Source organism: Diabrotica undecimpunctata, chromosome 2 (assembly GCF_040954645.1).
Source record: "Diabrotica undecimpunctata isolate CICGRU chromosome 2, icDiaUnde3, whole genome shotgun sequence".
NCBI lineage: Eukaryota > Metazoa > Arthropoda > Insecta > Coleoptera > Chrysomelidae > Diabrotica > Diabrotica undecimpunctata.
In genome coordinates this window covers 136670087-136694397 of record NC_092804.1, presented here as the reverse complement: position 1 = coordinate 136694397, position 24311 = coordinate 136670087, and the positions used below count along the sequence as shown (strand labels likewise).

At 33.1% G+C, this 24311-nt stretch overlaps 1 protein-coding gene across 1 annotated transcript in view; it reads left to right on the top strand.

Moving 5' to 3' along the window:
- The window catches only part of LOC140434931 (nose resistant to fluoxetine protein 6-like), a 127093-nt gene that overhangs the window by 618 nt on the left and 102164 nt on the right, over nucleotides 1-24311 (top strand). Inside the window, exon 2 of the mRNA XM_072523570.1 lies at nucleotides 16345-16556. Within this exon, the coding sequence (XP_072379671.1) occupies nucleotides 16345-16556 (212 nt within the window). The remainder of the gene's footprint in view (nucleotides 1-16344; nucleotides 16557-24311) is intronic.

Genomic DNA, 24311 nt, shown 5'->3' with positions numbered 1-24311 from the left:
AATAAGAACAAACATTACCATTAACGGTCATTACTGAAAATGATGTGCTGCGCCGAAAAATATCTAATTATTATTATATCTTCTAGTTTTATTTAGTAATCTCAAGAAATAATAAAGCAAATCATTGGCATTAAAGTGATAGACAGTTAAGTAAGGGTTGACTATTTTTAGTCCGACTTAGAAAAGATCTCTTTAATGATTAATTTAAAATATAAAGGTATAGATATAGTTCCAAATCGAGCTAATAAATTTCTATAGAGTGAAAAATACCGTAAACGTCGCATCATATAAAACGCTTAGGCCAGGGGTGAACCCCCCAAAATATGACCATGGCCTATATTTCGTTGGCAACCGGGCAAATTTTGTACCAAAATGTTCTTAATAAATATCTGCATCTACAACTTGTCTAAATAAATTTTTTTAATCGGTATGGGGGAACAAGCGATATGTAAATAATCAAGAAAAAAGCAAAAAATTTGATTTTATAATTTTAATGAAATTTTATATTTTACTCGCGGTATCTTGGCTCGGTTTAAATATTTTCATTTTTAATTTTGATGTAATATATTATGTACATTTTTCACAAATTTATTGTCACCAATTTTAAAATCTCTCTTTTTAACTAATCAAAATATTGAATTTTAATTAAATTAGTCAAAAAGGCTATAGCGGGATAAGATGGTAAAATCTGCACTCGGCTGGATTTTTTAGGGTTAGACACTCGAAAGTACATATTTAGAAACCGCTTTAGCCAAATTTTTATCTCCCTAGATAGACCCTGGTGTCCCTTACCGCAAAAATGTGCTTTTTCGAAAAAAAAAATTCCTGAGCGATGCTTTGTTTTAAAAAATCTGAAAAGAAATCACAAACATACATTTTAATGCCCAAAAATACTCTGATTTTTTCCGATTTTTGGATCAAAATTGAACTCAGAAAAAATATTTGAATTTTTCAAATATTTGAAAATATTGATTGATATTTGAAAAATTTTAGGTTATATAGGTAATTTTTGGCAAACTTCTGAATCGTTATTTTTTGTGTCTTTTTCCGTTATTTTAAATGGCGGTGTTAAATTTTACATTTTCGCTTTGGAAATTATCAAAATTCGAAAAAATCATTTTTTTTATGTGTCAATAAATAACGATTTTTGTTATAATTTTTTGTCATTTCTAATAGAACAATCAGTTTACCCTTTTCTGACCAGAACATGCTCAAAATACGAAAACCCTATTTTTTGATATTTTTCCCCATGTTTTTAGCACATAACATAACATAATATAACATAACCTAACATAACTGCATATGAATAAAGAACGATTTTTCATCAATTTTTTTTGATTTTTCTAATAGCATGGTCATCTTGGCCATTTACACACTGAAATATACTTTAAAATCGAAAAAACTGCATTTTTCGAGTTTTTTTTTCATATTTTAAGCACATGACCTCATTAAGCACGTGATTATCATTTAAATATTATCATTTATGGATTAAATTAATAAAATAATTATATTTAATTTCATATTTGACCTTTTTTTAATTTCTATTAATAATAATGAAATGAAATGAAATTATAAAATAGTAAAAAATATTCAAAATTACATTAGAATAATAGTTTAAGTCTTCGTCACTATCTTCGTTTATTACGAGGCCATTATCTGATGTGATACACATATCTGAAATAATTTTTACTGGTCTAATAATTTTGACTTATACCTTGCATCGCTAAGATAATAAATAATTGCGTCAATGTGAGAACAAGACCCTACAGTTCTTAATTCATGAGGACAGTCACAAGCATCGTGCAAAATACCGCAGTACACAAATTTTGTATTTGACATCACATTTGTAGTTCTTACTATTCATTTGTCTTGGTCCAACTAAAACTTTAACAATATTAATAAAGTTAAAAATAAATGCATGCATTAAGTATACCGATATGCATGTTGTGCCACTTATATGTAACAATAAAATTTATGCCGTGAAAACGCTTTTAATATAAGCATTTAAATATTTTAAATATTTATATATTTTAAAGCAAAGTTTCTACACCGGCGTTGTATTAATTTTTCCCTATAGCAAATGCAGAGCAGATTGTCACGAAATTAGCGATACGAAATAGTTATGAGTCCATTTACTCTTATGCCGGAAGTCCCTTATACAACACCCTTATGTAAACTTTTCATTTATATTGCTAACTCCTACTGAGAAATCGCAACACCTACAGTACTGTGCGAATTAATGGAACCATAGGCTGTTTTAATGAAAAAACAGTTTATTTATAAAAAAATTATATTTTGTCAAAACAATAAGGGTAAACTTAACATCATTTAGTAGGAAATATGGCTACCTTTGGCTGCAATTACTGCTTTCACCCATTTTAGCATAGATTCTATCAGCTTCTGACAGTTCCTAAATATACTTCCATCTCGAAACCCAACCTGAATGGCCACTTCTATCATTTTTATTTTTGTAGTACAGTCGACTTTGCGCAGTCTAGCTTTGCAAATGGCCCATAAATTTTCAATGGGGTTGAGGTCCGGCGAATTACCGGGCCAATCTGAAACATTAATCTTCTTATATTTGAAAAATTTCATGATTTGCTTTGACTTGTGACAAGGAGCAGAGTCCTGTTGAAGAATCGCTCCTCTTAGGGACTGAAATTATTGGAGTTCTGTGTCCAAATGCTGTTCCAACATAGATTTGTATTTTTGGCTGTTCATCTTGCCTTTGATTGGTACCAAAGATCCAACCTCCAAGTATGAAAAACATTGCCAAAACATTTTTTTGACTGGATGTTTTACTGTTTGCTAAATATGAGATAATGTAAGGTTTTTATTGTCAGACTTCCTGACGAATTTCGACCGCTGTCCCTAAACTACAATGTGAGTTTCTTCTGTAAATAAGATTTTCCTTCAGTCGTCAACAGTCCAATTAGAGTATTTTTTGGCCCACAATAACCTTTGTTTCTTCAGTCGTTCAGTTAGAAGCAGTTTTTTCTGTAAACGTATTGCTCTTCTACCATTCTCCAAAAGTCTTTTCAGAACAAGTGTGTTCCCTTAACGTGATAATATTTTACACTTGCTAGGCGTAATATCATTGATAAAATTAAACGAAATAAACTCACTAATTACCGAAAACAGCAAAAAATAGTACAAAATAACACAAACTTAGTGGGAAATGTTCTAAAACACTCTCAAATAAAAGGCAGAGAAAAGTAAGGTTATGTTTTCAGTGCTTGGTCAGTTGTAAATGTGTGGACACTGTTGCCAACTGTGAATATTGAAGAATGTCACAATGATTCCATTAATTCAAACAATACTGTAAGTAAAGTGAAGACATATTTTAGAAAAAACTTATTTATCCAAATGGTTATGTGCTAAAAACATGGCAAAAAGAGTTTGTCATATTTTGAGCATGTTTTGGTCTGAAAATGGCAAACCTAATCTCGCTATTATAACTAACGAAAAAATAACAAAAATCGATATTTATTGACAGGCAGTTAAATTTATGTGGTGAAAAAATGGGTAGGGGGAATACTAATAAAATGGATAAAAAAAGTTGAATTTTAAGGATGTTACCTACAGAACCTAAAAATTCTTTGAAAAATTTAAATATTCTTCTTCTAAGCCTAATTTTGATCTAAAAAATCTGATAAAATCAGAGAATGTTTAGTATTAAAATGTATGCTTGTCAATTTTTTCAGATTTTTTAAAGCAAAGGATTCCTCAGGAAAAATTTTTTCCGAAAAAACTCATTTTTTACGTTAGGGGATCGCAGGGGCCACATAATAAGCTAAAAAATTGGCTAGAGGGGTTTCTAAATACGTACTTTCGTGTGCCCAACCCCAAATAAAAATCCAGCCGAGTGCAGATTTTACCATCATATCCAGCTATAGCCCTTAATATTTAAAGACTCATAACCATCTTATAGTCGATTAAAATGTTTATATATGTATAAAAATGATCTTCATTTAAACATTTTTGGCAAAAGTAGGATTTTTACCCTAAAACCGTATTTTTGGAAAAAAATATATTTTTTTTTTTTCGACAAACAGTACACTATTCGTAGTTTATGCATCTTTTTCGAATTAGACTGCTATAAGTTGCAATAAAAGCCACGTTCAAGAAAAAAAATTAAATAATTCTCAATTAAAGAACGATTTTCCAGAGAATGAATTTTTGGTTATCAGCAGAAATTGCTTTTTAAATATTATGTAATATAATTTGATTTAACTGTTTTTTAAATATTAATATTTTACTAATGAAGTAAACTATCTCAGAAATAATTTCAAGAGGATTATTTGACAAAGATGATTAAAAGTAAAATTTTATTTCACTCTTATCAAATATATTATTAACGAAATCCAACACTTTTTAGAAAACTTCTTTAAATATTACATTTTACTCTAAAATTGATTAAAAAGGAGGATTGAAAAATTGGTAATACAAATTTTTAATTAAAAAAAATATATAGCATAAGGGTAGCATATTTTCCAAAAATCTCAAAATATTATGTTTTTTATGGGATTAAGGTACAATTATTGATTATGATTGTAATGAAAATCACATTTTTAAGTAGCTAATATTTGACGTTTCAATTTCCACTCCGAAAATCGTTCTCTTCCACCACCTTAAAAAAATGTGTTGTAGCCACTATGGGCCGTTGGCCTACAAGATCTAGGTCAAGCATATCAACTTTAAAATACCATAACCAATTAAAAAATCTTTGGTTATACACTGTTTACATAATTTGTACAAAAAAAACTTTTTTGAGAACGGTTCCCGAAGTGAAATAAATGAAAATAAAAATTTTCCGGAATGAAAATAATTTTGTGGCTTTATCTCACGAAAAACATAATATTTAACTTAACCATGCCACAATGAACTAGTTTCAGAACCTTGCTAAATTAAGTTAGTTTTTACCAAAAACAAGGCTAGATATCCCGAGTTAAATATCAAATTTCATTAAATAGTTCCCCACTCCAATCAAAAAATTTTATTTAGAAAAGTTTTTATTTTAAAGATACTCAGAAGGACTAGAGAAAGAGATGGACAATGAACATGAAATAACAGAAACAATAGAAGAAAAATGGGGAAAATTTAAAAATGCGATGATAAAAACAGCTAAATCAATATGTGGAACCACAAGAAATAACAACAGAGGGAAACGAACATCTTGGTGGAACGATGAAGTGAAAAGAGAAATAAAAGAAAAGAAGAAATTATGGAAAGAATACATCCAAGACAAAACACAACAAAAATATGAAAATTATAAGAGACAAAGAACAAAAGTTAAAGAGATAGTTAAGAAAGAGAAAAAGAAAAGTTGGGAAAAATTCGGGGAAAAGATGGAAGAAAACAGCATAGAAAACGTAAAATTATTTTATAGAACACTGAAAAACCTAAGAAGCAACAAAGAAACGAAACTGAAACAAATAATGAACAAGGAAGGAACAATAATAAACAACGATAAGACAATAATGGAAAGATGGAGGGAACATTTTCAGCTGATACTGAATGGAAATCAAGCGAATACAATGGAGAAGGAAAGCCACAACAGAAGAGTATCCATGAGAAACACGGAAAATCCAGAAGCTATAGAAAAAGAAGAACTGGAAGAAGCAATAAGAAAGATAAAGATTGGAAAAGCACCAGGAAGCGATAAAGTAGCACCAGAAATGATGAAATATATAGGAGTAAAAGCAAAAGAAAAATTGTTATACATATATAACCTAATATGGAAGAGAAAAGTAATACCCAGAGAATGGACAAATGCAGTAATTATACCTATATACAAGAAAGGAAACACAAGAGACTGTAGGAACTATAGAGGTATATCACTACTATGTGTAGCAGCAAAAGTATACGAAACCATAATAGAAAGGAAAATTAGAAAAGAAATAGAACATAAATTAGAGGATGTACAAAGTAGATTCAGGAAAGGACACAACACACAAGACCATATATTCACCATGCAACAAGTAATAGAAAAAGCCTTAAAGAAAAATAAAGAAATACATCTGAGCTTTATAGACATGGAAAAAGCATTCGACTCAGTAAAAAGAAAAGATATATGGGAAAGCCTAAAGAAGAAACAAGTAAGTGAAGAACTGATAGAAGCAACAAAGAGTATATACATGAAAACAACAAATACAGTAAGAATGTTAAATATACAGTCAGAACCATTTGAAACAACCCAAGGATTTAGACAAGGGGGAAGTCTCAGCCCAGTACTATTCATAAATGTAATAGATGAGATAGTGAAAGAATGTAAGAAAACATTCAAGAAATACTGCATCGGTTGGAACAGAATGCAAATGATAAATGCTGAGATGTGTATATTTGCAGATGACATAGTATTAATTGCGGAAACTGCAGAAAAACTGAAACACAACTTAGAGAATGGAAAATAAACAAAGAGAAGACTCAAATAATGAAAATATCAAGGAAACAAGGACGGAAGATCAAATATAAGTAATGATAGACCAACAAAAAATAATACAGACAAATTCATACAAATACTTAGGAACAGTAATCAACAACAAAGGAGACATCGAGGATGATCTTAACAAAAGAATGGAAAACACAGGAAAACTATTCCAAGCACTAAATAGAGGATTCCTTAATAACAAAGAAATATCAACAAAGACCAAGATGACAATATACAAAACAATATATAGACCTACAGTGACATATGGAGCAGAAAATTGGATATTAAACAAAAGACATCAGAGCAGAATTCAGGCAGCAGAGATGAAATACCTCAGAAGAACGATAGGAGTAAAAAGAACTGATAGAATCAGAAATGAAGAAATAAGAGAAAGACTCAAAATCAAACCGATACTTGAGTCAATCAAAGAGAAAAAATTGGCATGGTTCGGACATCTAACCCGGATGGACAATAATAGACAAGTAAAAAGAGTGTGCGACGCCAAACCAATAGGAAAGCACAGAAGAGGAAGACCCATTAAAGAATGGAACAGTGACATCTCGCAGATACTGCAGAGTAAGGGTAAGACTTGGCAGGAAGCAACACAGATGGCATCCAATAGGAAGGAATGGAGAAAGTTCATTTAGAGCTAGGACACCTCAGAAGACTGTCAAATATTGTAATTTAATGATTTGTAATTTAATGAATTGTATTTTAAACGACCCAACACCGAAAGGTACAAATGGGTCTACTGATTAAGTAAAGTAAAGTAAAGTTTATTTTAAATAAACATCCTATTTAATTTGTAATCTGTAAATTTTATAATAGGCAAATGTTAATGACAATAACTGAATATTTAGGAAAACTACCCAGTGACAGTTTATTTTTAATTATCTAAGGTTGGGTTTAGAAAACTTAACTACTTCACAACACTACACTATAGAACAGTACGAAGGGTCGAAAATGTGACATGCAAATCTTATGGAAGATGTTTTTTAACCTTTGCTGGACGGGGGACATCTAATTAGGTGTTGAGCCCATGCGTTGGGGCAATTTTCTATGCGTTCGTCATACTTCTGAAATAAGTAGGATATTTCTTCTTTGACAAATTTCATTTTAAGATCACAAGCAATAACACTGTTAGTTACGTACCATGGAGCGTTTACGATAAATATAAGTACTTTGGACTGGAATCTTTGTAGGATTTGAATATTTAAGTGGGATGATGTCCCCCACAATTGAATTTCGTAGCTCCATATCGGTTTTAGGAAGACTTTGTAAATTAGCAATTTGTTGGTAACTGTTAATTGTGATTTACGACCTAACGTCCAGTACAATTTGCTAAGTTCTAAGCCCAGTTGCTTTTTCTTAAAAAATATATTTGTCCTCTAAGTTATTCGTCGGTTCAGATAGGTTTCCAGATATTTTGTATCTTTTTTTTTACGAGAACTGACCATTTAATACCACAATTAGACAGATACCTCACCGTAAGGTGTAGGTGATATGAATAGATTTAATTTCGTTTGCATTACTTTGACACGTTTTTAGCCAAGAAAAAATACCATCTAACTGAATCTGCAAAATTCTAGAAGCAATGACAGGATCTTTGTGAGATAGCATAATGACGGTATCATCGGCATACGTTGCAATGTTGTATTTTTGCTAGTAGGAAGGCCAGCTGTATAAACGGGACAGAGGATCGAACCAAATGTACTTCCGTGAACCACAGCAGATCTTACTCCCTTATCCGTATCCTTTTTATCCTTTTTTATCACTCCACTCCACAGACGCTACTAAGCACAATTTGTTTTAATGGGGAACAGTTTGGTTTAACAATAAACATAAAGAAAACAAAATTCATATTTACCAGTAAGAGAGGTAAAGTCATATCAAGGATAAAAAAAATGAAGATATTAAACAAGTGGACAAAATAAAGTACTGAGGAGTCTGGATTACTGAGGATCTAAATGAGAAATTTGATCAAAAATAGAGCAATCAAGAGCAGCCTTTTTAAAGATGGAGAAATTTCTAAGTAATCAAAGTCTCAATCTGCAAATCCGAGATCGTATGGTAAAATGTTACATCCACTCTATTCTTCTTTAGGGTGTTAAAGCTTGCACTGTTAGTGTTGACTTGATGAGAAAGCGGGAAGCTTTTGAAATGGGGCTTTTTAAAAGAATTTTGAAAATACCATGAACCGATCATATTACGTACGAAATGGTATTGCACCGAATGGGAATAGACAGAGAAGTTTTAACCGCCATTAAAAGAATAAAGACAACATATTTGAGGCACATATTTAGAAATGGGAAGTACGAGTTGTTGCAGCTGATTATGAAGGGTAAAGTCGAAGGAAACTCTATCAAAACTTCAGGCTTTTGAGCTATGGTCATACAGAAGGATCCTGAAGATACCATGGACAAAGTCACCAATGAAGAAGTACTGCGGAGGATGAACACAACTGCGGATTTAATCAACATCGTGAAGAGCCGTAAGCTGCATTACTTGGGACATATAATGAGAAATCAAGGCAGATACGAGATACTTCAATGCATATTGCAAGGTAAAATTGAAGGAAAAAGGGCCCCAGAACGAAGAAGAATATCTTGGCTTGATAACCTGAGAGCATGGTATAGAAAGACCTCAACATAGCTATTTCGTATAGCAACCAACAAAGTCGTCATAGCCAGAATGATCGCCAACGTTCGGAATGGACAGGCACCCTAAGAAGAAGAAAGTCGAAGGAAAAAGATGTCCTGGTAGACATCAAATATCCTGGCAAAAAAACATTCGCGACTGGACCGGGTTAAACACACAGACACTTTTAAGAAAAGCAAAAGATAGAAACGAATTTGGAATTGTTATAGCTAACTTTCATTAGTGGAGTCGGCACTAGAAGAAGAAGAAGAAGATCACTTTACTTATCCATCTAAGAATTCTCATGTCTCTTCCATAAATTTGTTGTTCCTCTATCCTCTTGGATATTCTGAATGTCCAACATTTAGTCCCGTACAATAAAGCTCGTCTTATGATAGTTTCCATTTAATTTCATTGGAATCTTTCTATCACACAACACACCTAATTCTACTTCATGCATCTTGTAACGATAAGACTACCAAAGAGAATTGAAATACTATTATAAAATAATACCTCAATTAACCATGGCAGCTTAGCGTCTATGCTTCGCCTAGCTCAATCTGTCAAGTGTGAATCCGTCTTGTCTTAAACTATGAATTAAACAATGAACACTTAGCAGGTAATAAATAAAACAATAATTTAGCTAATCATGTTTATTTAAAATAATATTTAAGTAGAAAAAATAACTCTGCCCAAAGCTTTACAGTATACAAATTTGAAACTGATACTTATGGCATAGATGGGCTTGTTGCTTCTAGTTATATGTTGCCTCTAGATTTGTGGTTAGGTCCTGTTGCCGCCTCCAGAGCATGTGGGTAGGTCTTACATACAATTGCAGTTGATTAGTCCCATAAATTCCATCTATCTATACAAGGATTTTTACAGCTGTCGCCGCGTTCCTTCTTTCAGCCAACGTCTCCAGTCCTTTCTGTTCTGCCATTCTCCATCTCTAAGGTCTCGTCTTTCCATGGCCTCGTCCACTTCATCCCTCCATGATCTTCGGGGTCTACCTCTTTTCCTCCTTCCTATTGGGCTCCAATATGAAATCTTTGCTATCCACCTTGTATGATCTGTTCTTCTCACATGTCCATACCAAATTAAATGTTTTTCTTCGATGTAGCTAAGTATGTCTTGTTCTACTGCCATTCTTCGTTTTATCTCCTCATTTCTGATGCGATCCATTTTTGTCACTCTGCAGCTTCTTCTCATGAACTCCATTTTAGTTGCTGTGATTTTGGACCTGTTTCGTTTATTTATCACAAAATTCTCTGCTCCATAGGTCATTATACTGCGTACCAAGGTGTTATATAAATTCCATATTTTCCATAAAACATTCCATAGAATTTCAATAAATTATCCAATAAAATTCTCCAATAAAACCAATAAAATCTTCAATAAAGCCAATAAATTCTCCAATAAACCCAAGAGAATTCTGCAGACGATAAAATGAAGCTTATTATAATTCTTACCTTCTTTTATAAATTTTAGAAACAGACAAAAAATAATATCCCACTATGTTTAGAAAAGTTGATTGACAGAAAGTAGGGAGACTAAAATGAAGTTTAGCACAAATGTCATAGGACGTATGCCTATGATGGAATTAGATCTTCTGTCAACATAGAACAGAATGTTTACTAGCGGACAGAAAGAGAGAATATTTATTCTACGGGACAGTAAGAGAGAGAGGGCACCAACTACTTTTTGAGAAAAAAATAGTAAAAAAGAAACTGAAGGTTAAGAAATTAATAGATCAATAAAGAAATTAAAATAAAATAATTATTTAGATATAAATTAATAAAGATGCGGTGTTTATAACATTATAATCTTCATTTATTTTCCTATTACTCTGTAATACCGATTCTACGTACTTAAAATTATTACTTTTTAGAATCATTTAACTATCCTTTTCCATTTTACCAAGTTTTACCTAGAAGTAAAGATATTTTAAAAATTTTACAAGTCGTTAATGCAGGTCAAGATAATAATCGCATGCTAGACGCGAAGAAAGCTCATCATTGTAAACCGAATTAGAATATTAATGGGTATTTAACTGAAATAAATCTTATAGTACACGATTCTATTACAGCTGATTTTCATAATAATACTAGCGAATGCATTTCCAAATGTAGGTTAATTCTTCATGCAGTTTTGCACTCATACACTTTTATTTATTAGCCTTTTTACGTAATTTAGTCGAATTGAATAATAATGTATTTACCAGTTACGCATATTTTACGCATACTTTGTTCAAGATGTAAGAAGTAATTAAATTATGTTACATAAATTTTTAATTATTGTAAATATACTACTAAAGATTATTATACATTTTTTTTAATTGTGCACGTTAGACTTATTTAAAGAAAGTTGCGATCGTGTCACAGAATTAAGAGCGTAGGCGCAAAAATTTCGGGCCAATGCTTTTTAAATGCCATCATTTACGCTCTAAGTTAAATTTTGTCCAATTATTTATTAGTTTAACCCTAGAAAGGCGAACTATTATTTATTGGCGGTTAAGTGGGACTTTCTTCATTTTTACGACATCTAGCAAAAAATTGGAACAGAAATACAAATGTAATTATAAACACTTTTATTATCCTTAACTTCTTCCGAAATTTTGAGGACATCTTTAACATTTTTGCTTCTTAAGATTTTGACGTAAAGTCGTAATTCCCAACCATTCTTTCAGCCAGGGTTCTGCGAGATGATGAGCCAATTCAACCATATATTCGTACAGGGATAACACTTTTCTGTTTGATTTGAATGTATTTGTGGTGTAAATAACATATGAGTTCATACTTGCAGTATTTATCATAATATAGAAAAGACACAAGGGCCATCTCCTCGTTTTACGATACGCATTCATATTCAAATATATCTGATCAAATGTATCCACTCCGCCTTTCGGTCCATTATAGTCAGCTATTATACTAGATTTGTTATTTATTTTGGAGCGCCTTAGTGAAGTGTTGAAAGAAGTAAAAAACTTTAGTATTTTTCTTTGCATATATGATCTTCTTCTCATTGCGCCGTCTCCTTTCGAAGGTTGGCGATCCAAATGGCAATTGTAGTTTTGGAAACTGCTGCGCGAAAGATCTCTGCGGATGAGCGGTCGAACCATCTCCTCAGGTCTTTCAGCCACGAGTTCTGGCGTCTTCCTACTGATCTTTTGCCCTGTACTTTTCCTTCCAGTATAACTTGAAGTAATTCATATCTTTCGCCTCTCAGCACATGACCCAAGTATTGGATTTTCCTCTCTTTGATTATTCTTAGTAATTCTTTTTGTTTACACATGCGACGAAGTACCTCAACATTAGTAACTCTTTGTACCCATGGAATCCTCAACATTCGTCTGTATATATACATCTCAAAGGCATCCATTCTTTTTTCTATTTCAGAGTCCATTGTCCAACTTTCACAGCCATACAGTAAGATAGAAAAAACGTAACATCGGATCATTCGGATTCTAAGCTGTAGACTAAGGTCTGATCTTGTAAAAAATGTTTTAATGCTCATGAATGTTTTCCTTGCTTGTTCGATTCTTGATAGGATTTCTTTTTTTGGATTACACTGACTATTGATATTTGTTCCCAAATATTTTATGGAATTTACCTGTTCTATTATTTGACCCTTGGCATACACCTGTACGTTTATTGGTGTCTTTGAAAATACTAAAGTTTTAGTTTTGGAAACGTTTAGATGTAAACCGAACATTTCGCTGTGGTGAACTACCGCATTTATTATATTTTGTAGTTCTTGTGCGTTGCTTGCTATTAAGACGGTATCATCAGCATATCTGATGTTGTCTATGCTGATTCCGTTAATCTTAATTCCGCCTTGGACCTCGTCTAATGCTTCTCTGAATATAGACTCCGAATACAAATTAAAGAGTAGCGGTGATAAGACGCAACCCTGTCTCACTCCTCGTCGGATTTGTATGTCTTCGGATGTTGTGTGCTCTATTTCAATTGTTGCCGTTTGGTGCCAGTATAGTTCTGAGATAATTCGCAAGTCTTGTTCGTCAACTCCAGTTGTTCTCAGAATTTCGATCATCTTTTGATGGTTAACGCAGTCAAATGCTTTTCGATAGTCAATAAAACATGCATATACATCTACATTCATGTCTCTGCATCGTTGCGTTAACACATTTAAAGCAAAAAGAGCCTCTCGTGTTCCCAATCCGTTTCGAAATCCGAATTGAGTGTCACTCATCTGGAACTCGCACTTCTTGTAAATTCGTGTATGGATAATTCTGAGAAAAGTTTTAAGGACATGAGACATCAAGCTTAATATTCGATAATCATCGCATTGTGAGGAATTCGATTTTTTTGGTAATGCTACGAATGTTGATTTTAGCCAGTCTGTTGGTATTTTACCTGTGTCATATATCTTATTGAATAGTGCTGTTATTAAATCTAGGCTTTTACTTTCGTTATCTGCAATTAGTTTAAGTATTTCGACATTGATATTATCTGGACCGGTGGCTTTTCCATCTTTCTGAGATTTTACTGCATGAATCACTTCTTCTTTGGTTATTATATATTTGGTTATATATTATATATGATACTAATGTCTTTCTTTTATCAAAACAAAACATAGAAGTATTGGGATCTCTGTTTTTTGCGTTTAACAATTCCTGTGGAATTTTTCTTTTGTGTTTTCAAGGAGTTCCGATAATTGTCAGTTTGTACTGATATTTTAATAACTTCTCTGCTAAGCTAACTGATGTAAACCAGTTGTCCATGGTAATATTTCTATTACTACGATGGACTGAAGTTTCTTTGCAAAATATGTACCCAACGGGAAACCAAAAGGTTTTCTTGACTAAATAAGGAATAAAATCGATCATCTATTTTGAAGAGCTGACACATATCATTACGACTTTGACCACAGACCATACATACTCGTGTATGTATAGGAATATGTATGGTTTGCGATTTTAACACAATACGAATTAGTTTTATCAGGTAAATACATTCAAAAAGGGCAACGTCCTCGAGATCCTACTATTTTATCAATAGTCAGATAGGATGAGGGTGGTATATATAATTCTCTGCAGGTATTAATAAGAATATCCTATTTGAAACGCTGGCCACTCATGCAGGCCTGATAAAATTTTCCTAATATAAATATATTACTGTCAAACATTATATTTCACAGATAGATGACTATCTTTATTTGCTGCAGACCTTATTAAAATTGTCAATAAAGCTTTGAGCTCATTTCTACTCATGTCAGAAATATTGGTACGACTTGCATATTTTTTAGATTGTCTTGAAATTTTAATATTTGTGAGTAAAGCCGCGTTTACACGATGACAATTAGCGAGACAATTATTATTGGAAAATTGTCATCACGTGGTTGCGGTTTGTCGGAGGCCAGTCCAGTTGAACGAGAAGATGTTTATACGGGGCCAACTATTGCCATGGCAGTAGAGAGCTAAAACATGGCCGACTGCTCGTCATCTGTTGTGTCCGGTGAGAAAACTGGCAAAAAACAAGACAGTACTACTGGCCTATACCGTTCACACAGCGCCAATTGTCGCGACAATTGAGATTTCGAGTGGTGGGGGCTCACTGGGCCCAGCTCATTGTCCTCAGTCTACTCCAGGAGACAACTGAATTTTGGGCCAGTTGTGAGGGCAGTTGGCAAGGCAATTGGCCTGAAGTGCTTAGACGAAGACAATAATTTCATGCCAGTCAGTTGTCTTCTGACAATTGTGTCGCCAATTGTCATCGTGTAAACGCGGCTTAACAGAGTACGACAAAATATATTATCTAAAAAAAATTTAATAAATATTTTTTAACTTTTGTGTAGTTTTTGTTATTTTTATCTTGTTTGATCCAAACTCCAAAGTATCTTCTTCTAACTCCGAGTCACTTCCACTATCCTCAAAAGGTTCCTGCTTACTATCTTCACCATTCATTATACGATGTATTTCATCGTTTTTTTCATTTGCTGTTAAAGGTTTTCTTGAAGACATAGTGCTACAATTAAATAAAATAATATTTACTAAATATATAAAAAAAGAATTAGATAATGACTTACCAAAAACGTCACCGGCGTCCAAATAAACTTGAGAGAAAAAAACCGACGTAGAAATTGGACTGCCAAAAAATTTACGATTTGCCTCAAAAATTCTAATAAGTAAATACAGTAATAAAAAAACACACCCATCAGCTGTTAAATCAAGACTAAAAAAACGGCTACTGAGGAGTGTATGGGCACAGAACAGATGACAATAATAAAATTGTTATTTGTTCTGTGGTATACACATAGATTACGCGATCGCACCCGAACTGCGACGCAAATGGAAGAGCGTCGTCAAATTTATGTGTCCACCTTTCTAGGGTTATTGAGTACGGTGTATCCAAGTTCTCTTAGCACGACCTCGGAAAAGTATTACCACAGGAGCATTGCAGTTAATTTGTAGCATTGATGTTAAAAGGCGTTACAGTACAGTTACGAGTAACAAGTAGTTGGCACTGTTAACCTTTCTAATACTTATCCTTCTACATTAATTTTTGATTTTTTTGCTTAATTGACATTACCATTATTTTGCTTTTGTCAGTGTTTATTTACATATTCATTTTCCTTTAGTTTTTTATATAAATATTTATTATGTGTTTCAGTTTCTCTTCCGAATTATCTATTAGTACCATATTATCAGCAAATAGTAATTCTTATAAATCCACGTCGTTCATTTTCTTTTTCATCATGTTTTTACTTTTCTTCTTGCATTGCTTTATTGCATCATTAATAACTAGTAAGAAGAGTAATTGAATTAACACACAACCTGTTTAACACCTGTCATTGTCTGAAATTCATACGAACAGACTGTTACGTTTTTCTGTGAATTCAGAACTCACTAAACCACAAAAAAAACTGACCAAATAACAAATATCTCATTAGCAGTTATAAACTGCTAAACTGTCGCAACTGTATTGATACATGAACATCTGTTCTAGAGATCAGAGTTCGCCAGCGAAGGTACGAACGTCGAATCAGCGCTTTCAATATGAGATTCCATAAAAATATCGCTAGTAAAGCATTGATAGAACGCCAGGTAGAATTTTCGAGATAAAATTGCTTCGCTTCGTGAATTCTAGGACCGTAATTGCAGTCACATAACAATACGAATTCAACAATCACATAAAAATATACACGTACTCTAAGGGTTTAAAAAATTATACGAACGATAAATGAAAAAAATATTCTGGGCGGCAAAAAATGCTACAGTGCAAACAAAATAATCTTATATTGTACTTTTTATTTTTTAGTGAGGGATTCGACAGCCAAGTCGGTAACAGGAATTCTTAGAGGAAATATTGCTCAATTTGGGCAGTTTCAAGAATGCCTTAGAGCAAAGGCACCATTTCAGACTCAGTACTGCGTAACCACCGTAGTCGCTGACGTACCAACACCAATACCATACAGAGATCCCAAGTCTTTGGACTATTTACCTGATGAATCTGTTCTCCGAAAAATATATGTAAGTACATAGTAAAATATGTAATTATAATTACAAAAATGTTATATTAAAAACTTTAAATAGAATATTATTTTATTGTTTGGTAACTTTTTTTTACTTTTTGAGAAACTGGCTAAAAACATATACACACAGTTAGAGGTGCATAAACGATTTATGGCCATATTTGTAGTTTTATAGAAAACAAGGTTTAAAGTATTCAGATAAAAAAGACTAATCTTCTTGGCAATTAAATGTAGTTTCACAAGCGGTAGGCTTAAAAATGAACTACAGTAAAACAAAAATACTGAGCCGAGACCAGACAAATATAACAATACAAAATCATACCATGGAAAATGTCGAACATTATGTATATCTAGGTCATGTCATCAAACTAGGAACATTAAACCAAGATGCTGAAATTAAAAGAAGAACACAACTGGCATGGGGCGCTTTCGGCAAACTAACATATATATTGAAAAACACCTCCATTCCTGTTAACTTAAAGAAAAAGGTGTATAACACATGCATACTATCAGTTTGTACTTACGGCTTGGAGACAGTAGCCCTTACCAAAAAATCCGCTAAAAAATTGGAAACAACGCAAAGAGCAATGGAACGAATCATGCTTGGAATATCACTAAGAGACAAGATTAGAAACATCGAGATAAGACGTAGAACGAAGATTGGGTATATTGTGAAAGAAATTACGCTGAAAAATGAAATGGCACTGGGCAGGTCACGTAGTCCATCGATAATAGTCCCACGATATAATGACAACAGGTGGACACGGAGAATTCTAGAACGGAGACCAAGGACGACAACAAGAAGCATGGGAAGACCTCAAAAAAGACGGGTAGATGACATAAGAGTAGTGGCGGGCAAACATTGGATTAGATTGGCGCAAGATAGAGAAAGATGGAAGCAATTGGGAGGGACCTACATTCAGGAGTGGATGGAAAACGGTTGACAAAGAGAGAACCTTCTTGGCAGAAATGAAGAAATCTACACGTTTGGTTGTAATTTTTTACCACCAAGAAAAAATCACCACCATCGTCCAAAACTGCTTTGGTATTCAACAAGGAATTCTTCCACGTATATACTTAAACGACTGTATGGGGTACTTATTGGAAAATATTTTGTAAGTATATTGTGTTTAGAAGAGTTACCCCTATAATTTTTACATTTCAGCAAATCTTTCTATTTGTGCAGTGGATATATGATTTCAGGCACCATTTCTCTAGCATTTGTTCTTCTTCCCAGAATGTCATCACCATGATTAAATTTGATTGCCTCTCTTATTTCCAATATTAAAGAAGGACGTATCATTTTCCACTTTGGTGCCAAGTAGTTCTTTGAAGTGCTCAACCCGTCTTCTTTGTACTGCATCACTGGTACTAATTATATGTCTACGTTTGTCGCTATATATTGTCGGACTTATTTTAAATTTATTTATGGTGTAATTTAGAATGTAATAGAACTTTTTGGTTTCATTTGGCCTCTTTAGTAACTGTAGCTCTTGCATAATCAGGTTTTCCAAGTTCCGCCTTTTTCTTTTACGCACGCGTTTTTCTCCTGTCCAAGTTCTTTGTAGGTTTGCTCATTATACCGTGTTGTCCTTTGTTGCATAAGCTTATATGCATTATTTTTTAGTGACACCTTCACATTTATTATCAAACCAGCCATTGCGTGGAGTGGGTCCTTCGGGTCCTACGACGCCATTTGCCTACATTGCTCATTAACTGTTAAATTCTTATCTGCTTTGTTTTCATTTTCAAGGTAATTTTGATACCTTTTTAGTATGCAGGGCTCTTTCAAGAGTTTGAAATTGTGACAAGTGCTTCTCATGCACTTCCCTTTTTTGAATTTGATTTTCTCGTTCTGATTTTTATGCCTACCAAGAAATCTGAATTTTTATTAGTCTCGCTATAGGTACGTACCTACATCCATTAGATTAGAGAAGTGCATGGTTTCTCTGAGAATATGATATTATATGATTGATTCTTTGTTGTCTGTCCATGTTACTTTATAGATTACTCTTATGGAAAAAGTAGATACCCCCAACGACTACGCTCTTGGAAGCAGAAGGTCTTATCTATCCATTGGATGCAAGGAATACACGGAAGAATTATTCGAAGAAGAACAAGAACCAGAAACCAATGTTCTTCGATACTAAGGACCAGAAATAACTGAGAGAACAATAAAATACCGTAGCCACATAATATAAACGCCGAAATATTTCAACTATTTGAACATGACGAGATCTTAAAAAGTATATTTCATTATGAATCAGGATCAATAAGATTTATGAATCAGGTAAATTGCCAAGAGATTGGTTAGTTTTTTCCTTCATTCCTCTTCCTAAAAAAAAGTGCCATCAGATGTTCCGATCTTAGGATTACATAATTGGATAGGATTACTTAATGAGTCGTACACTTAAAAAATCTTCTTGCTGTAATTTATTCTTTCACATACAGAAAACTTTTGGAAAACATTAGTGATGTTTAGTTTGGCTATAGAAACTGACTTGAAATGCGTCAAGCATTATTTTCTATACAAGTTTTGACACAAAAAGCTCGGGATGTAAATTGCGATACTAACGTATGCTTGATTGATTTCGAGAAAGCCTTAACAAAAGTAAATCACAAACTGATTCAAATATTAAAAGAATCTGGAATCGACGACAGTTGGAGGTAAGACCAATGTACACCATATTCACAGCATAATAGTCAAAGTCTGTAAGAAGAACAAATGCCAGAGCAATGGTGCACTGCAATCATAGGCTCACTGCACGAAAAGGGGTATTTGTTGGAATGTAAAAATTTTAGGGGTATAAATCTGAACACAATATACAAAATATTTCTTAAGATCCTATACAGCCGTTTAAGAACGTACGTGGAAGAACTCCTTGGTAAATACCACATTTTCAGAATATAAATGCAAGGCGATCTGTCACAAGCTTTTAAACGGGGTTACGTGGTGGTTTATTCAGGGTTACGGCACGGAGATGCACTGGAGTGTCTTCTCTGTAATATAGTATTAGAAAAGACTATAAGTCATGCCGAGGGAAACAATCTTTAGTCAAAGGGAAAATATAACATAGATTATGGCTTACGCTGAAGATTTGGATTTTATCGCCAGCACCACACGAGGACCTAAAAAGGTGGTTTCCTTTTTTCTTAACGACCGCATAAAATATGGACCTTATAATAAACAAAGAAAAACCCACAAGGAAAATAATTCCTGCAGCTGGCTGTATACCAAGTATCGCAAAAAAGAGGTTAAATCTTTGTAAATGGGTATATTTAAAAAACACTTAAAAGGGCTACATCAAATAACACGAACGTTTTCGGAATAATAATTCCATCATCAGATTAAAAAAACCCTTTAAAATACATAAGGTTAACAAAGATTGTACATAATGTTGTTATTAATATTTGATGTTTAATATTTAATTAAATTTTACTTTAGGTAACATACATCCATGCCTTAAGTGAGTTCCAGCGTCCGGAGAGTAAACCTCTTCAAACGGACTTCAGCTGGTAACTGAGTAACCAACCTTACAATATATAGAACACTCATCCTACCAGTGCTGACATATGGGACAGAAACATAAACAGTCTCCAAAACAAACGCAAATGACTGCACGTTTTTAAAAGAGCGCACTGTAATGGGTGCAGTCTGTGAGAACGTTATTTGGAAAAGGCGATATAATTTCAGGCCGAACGAAGTTTAAAGAAATATTAAATGCTACAGATGTAATATCTGTCATAAAAATAAATAGGCTTAGATGGGCTGGACATGTGTCAAGAGCAAATGAAAATTACCCAGCTAGATGAAGCCTATTAGCGGTACTAGTAGAAAATAGGGGTAGAGGTAAACCAAGACTGAGATGGAGGGATGGTGTTGAAGAGGACACTAGGAAGCGGTACAGCAAACTGGCAACCGTTTGCGATGAACAGAAATGACTGATGAAATAGACTGAGAAAGGTTAAGGCTCAGCTGGGGCTGAAGCATAACTGATGATAATGATGATTCCCTCCATCTTTCAAGTATTCTCCAATTTTCACAAAACAATGTGTTTTATTTGTTCAGTATTATTTCCTTGCTCCTTGTTTTCTCCTTCTTCTTCTTCACGTGCCATCTCCGCGTCGGAGGTTGGCAATCATCATGGCTATTCTGATCTTAGATGCTGCTGCTCTGAATAGTTCAATTGATGTGCATCCGTACCATTCCCTCAAGTTACGCAACCATGAGATTCTTCTTCTTCCTACACTTCTCTTGCCCTGGATTTTCCCTTGTATAATCAATTGAAGTAGGTTGTATCTCTCATTACGCATAACATGCCCCAGGTATTGCAGCTTTCGTGTCTTGATGATTTCCAATACTTCCATTCTTTTGTTGATTCTTCTCATGACTTCGTTGTTTGTTACATGCTCGGTCCATGATATCTTCAGGATTCTTCTATACACCCACATTTCAAATGCTTCCCCAACTTTTTAGCAGTCGACGCGTTAAGTGTCCATGCTTCTATCCCATAAAGCAGAGTCGAGAAAATATAGCACCTTGCCAGCCTAACTCTCAAGTCCAATTTTAGTTCTCTTGCACAAAGTACCTTTCTCATTTTATTGAAGTTTGTACGTGCTTTCTCTATTCGAACTTTGATTTCTTTGGAGTGTTTTCTCCTATTACCGCATAATTTTTTTATGTATATAAAAAATGTTTTTCTTTTGTTCTACCGATTCTATTTCAATACGTTAGTTATAAAGCCAAAACTCTTTTGCTCCTTTAATCTTTTTGTGGACGATTATATTTCAGCTAAGTTACTTTGTTCCTGTGATTATCCTGAGAATATAATTAACTAGGTAGTTTCCGCTTGATATTTCAGTCACAATACAGCAGCTGGTTAAATCAACATGTGATTCTAATCTGTGATTGTCTGGATCAAACCCATAAAGAAATCCTATGGAACCTTCATCAATATGATTCAATAATGATTATAGCTGCTGCCATGTTTTATGTCCTCAATTGTTTCGCGGGTGCTTACTTGATTAAACCGTATCACACCTATCCTAGATATCTATAGGATGTTCCCTACCTGCTATTGGAAAGAGACATGTTAGAGTGCAAGACTTTCAGGCTTCTTTTCTTTGCTTCTTTTATTATTCTTGTAAATGTTTGTGAATATCCTTAGTTCTAACACTGTTGTTGTTTTCTTCTTTTGTCCATCAGTAACAAGATTTCTTCAGTCATCCATTTTTGTTTTGTACATATTGCGTTTTTAAAAGATGGCTAAGTAGCTTCTATTTCTTTTGGTTTTACGAAATGCATAATTTCCGTAATTTTTGTAGTTAGCACTGTTTTGTGTAACACTAGAAGTCGCTGGTGAAATGAAATTAGAAATAATAATGGAAGAAAAAATGCAATATTTTGACTGTAAATAAATTAGCGAAAATAGCAAATATTAATTGTGAATAAATTACGAAAATTAACTGAGTTTAAGTCATTACTGTTATCTGTACAAGAATAGACTTACCTTTTGAAATATTGGTGTATGAATTATTATGAATTATTGTAGCCGGCAGTAGAATTGGTCGCTGCGTGTCGCGACACTCACAAAAAGGGACGTTCCGATAAACTCGATATGCTTACTGTACGCTGTCTCGGTAGGAAGTGTGTTGTCTTGAGATGGTCAGAAAACTCTCTGGTTACGCTTCGAGGTGGTCCGTAGGGCAAGTGCATACCCCATAAATCAGCGCTATTGTATGGCGCTTTTGAATTGCGAAAATCTAACTTAATGGTCACTGAAATATGATACTTTACAGCGGTTTGTGTTTACTGGCGATATACTTTCCAAATATAACAAGGGAAGTCAAATTCTTTGAACTAAAAAACCGATTAAATGTGTTTAAGCCAATTTAACAATGAGATTTTACTTAATAACCTAAAACAATATATTTAAAGCAAATAAGTAGTTAGAATAGACCATTAAATAAGATCACATTACAGTACAGTAAAAGACAAATAATAAACGTAAAATATGAAAATAAATACTACATACTTTCCCAAACAAGCACTCTAATTACGTTTTCTTTTGTTACTGGTTTTTTTAGTTCATCCAAACCAAGACTTATTGCTTTCCTCTTTTGACATTTTTATGTCAAGTTTTGCAACGACGAGATTGTGGCATATCCAATATCATACTCAAAATATTATGTTTTCTATCCCTCTGATCGCATTGCTATATCGTTTATCAAGCGTATACAGTCAATATCTTTTTTTACTCAACACGATATATCAAACAGTAGATTCAGTCATTTTATTTATGTTTTTTTTTTTTAAATAACGCAAAATAGTTTCTGGTTAACAATGTCAGAACAGTGTTTTTAACAAAAAAGATAAATCGAGAGAACCGGCACAATTAGAGAAAGTCACGTAATATCATATTTTTTATTTTTATCTAACTATACATAATATTTACATAAATAATTATCTAATGTATTTTGCATAATTAATTGAGTAAGTGATAGTCGTTTTTGGCAGCTGAAAAAAAGTAAAAGTTTCTGTAAATAATTTGCCTACCTAAATATTCCACCAAAAATGTGTAAATGGTTGTGAAGATTAAATAATCAAACAATTCATTGTATTATTATTGACTTTATGTATATAACTATAATTAAAATAATGGTAATAACTACTAATCACTTAAAATATAATTAAATTATCAGTTATTTATAAGTTATTTATAAGATTATAAATACTAGAAAATAATACATCAATTTTGGGTTCAATATGTGAGTTCACAGTACGTATATTAATAAAATTATTACGCCTATCATTAGCCGAAAAGTTCAATCTCAAATGTCAATCTAACAACCAAACTAAACTACTACAAAAAATATATGACATATGTTTCTAAGTTAGTTGACAAATGGTGGCGCGAAAAGAATGAATTCTCCGATATTAGATGTCCTAATCTCTCAATATTTAATAATTCCAGTGGAAACTGCATTTATCCTATTTGATTTAAATATCTCTTATTTCAAATTCAATGGTGGTTTCCCCAGCTTTGATAGTAATAACTCAAATATTTTTTATCAACAGATAAAGTTACGTTCAATTCAAAATCTGCTCTATTTGCTTTAAAAAATTCTGCGGCTGGTGATAATTTTGTTCAGGGGGGGAGCTGATTCGAGAATACAAAAAAACCAAAAAGGTACTACAAAAGCCCACTTTCTAAAACGAACTCAATTCTTACATTTTTATCGGAGATGAACTTTTTCATCAACTCGTTGAGGTCAGAAATTTCTCCAACTAAAATTTTTTTGATGGACAACATGGCAAGCGACGCAAGTCTTTCTTCCGACATTATATTCCTTAGTCGTCTTCATGAATTTCAAAGTAGAGAATAATTATTCAGTATCTGCAGTTATCATTGGCGTCCTTATTAAAATAATCAAAACCTAGCTTATTATACTAAATGTTGAATTTAATTATATTAAATTTAAAGTGACTAAGAAACCGATTACATTTGCGTTTTGTTGTGCTAGTTCTGGTTGCTATTAAAATATCGTCAATTACAAATTCACGACATATTTTCCTTTCTATAATGTTTATAATTTTCTTGCATATTTCTTTTTATTTTATTTATTATATTTTTTCAAAACTGTCAATAGCATATTTCAATTTCACATAGTCCGTTTCAACTTTCTGCAGTTGGTTGAACAATATGTCAACATGAGGCATTCTTTTGTAAACGAAATCTAACCAGTACTAGAA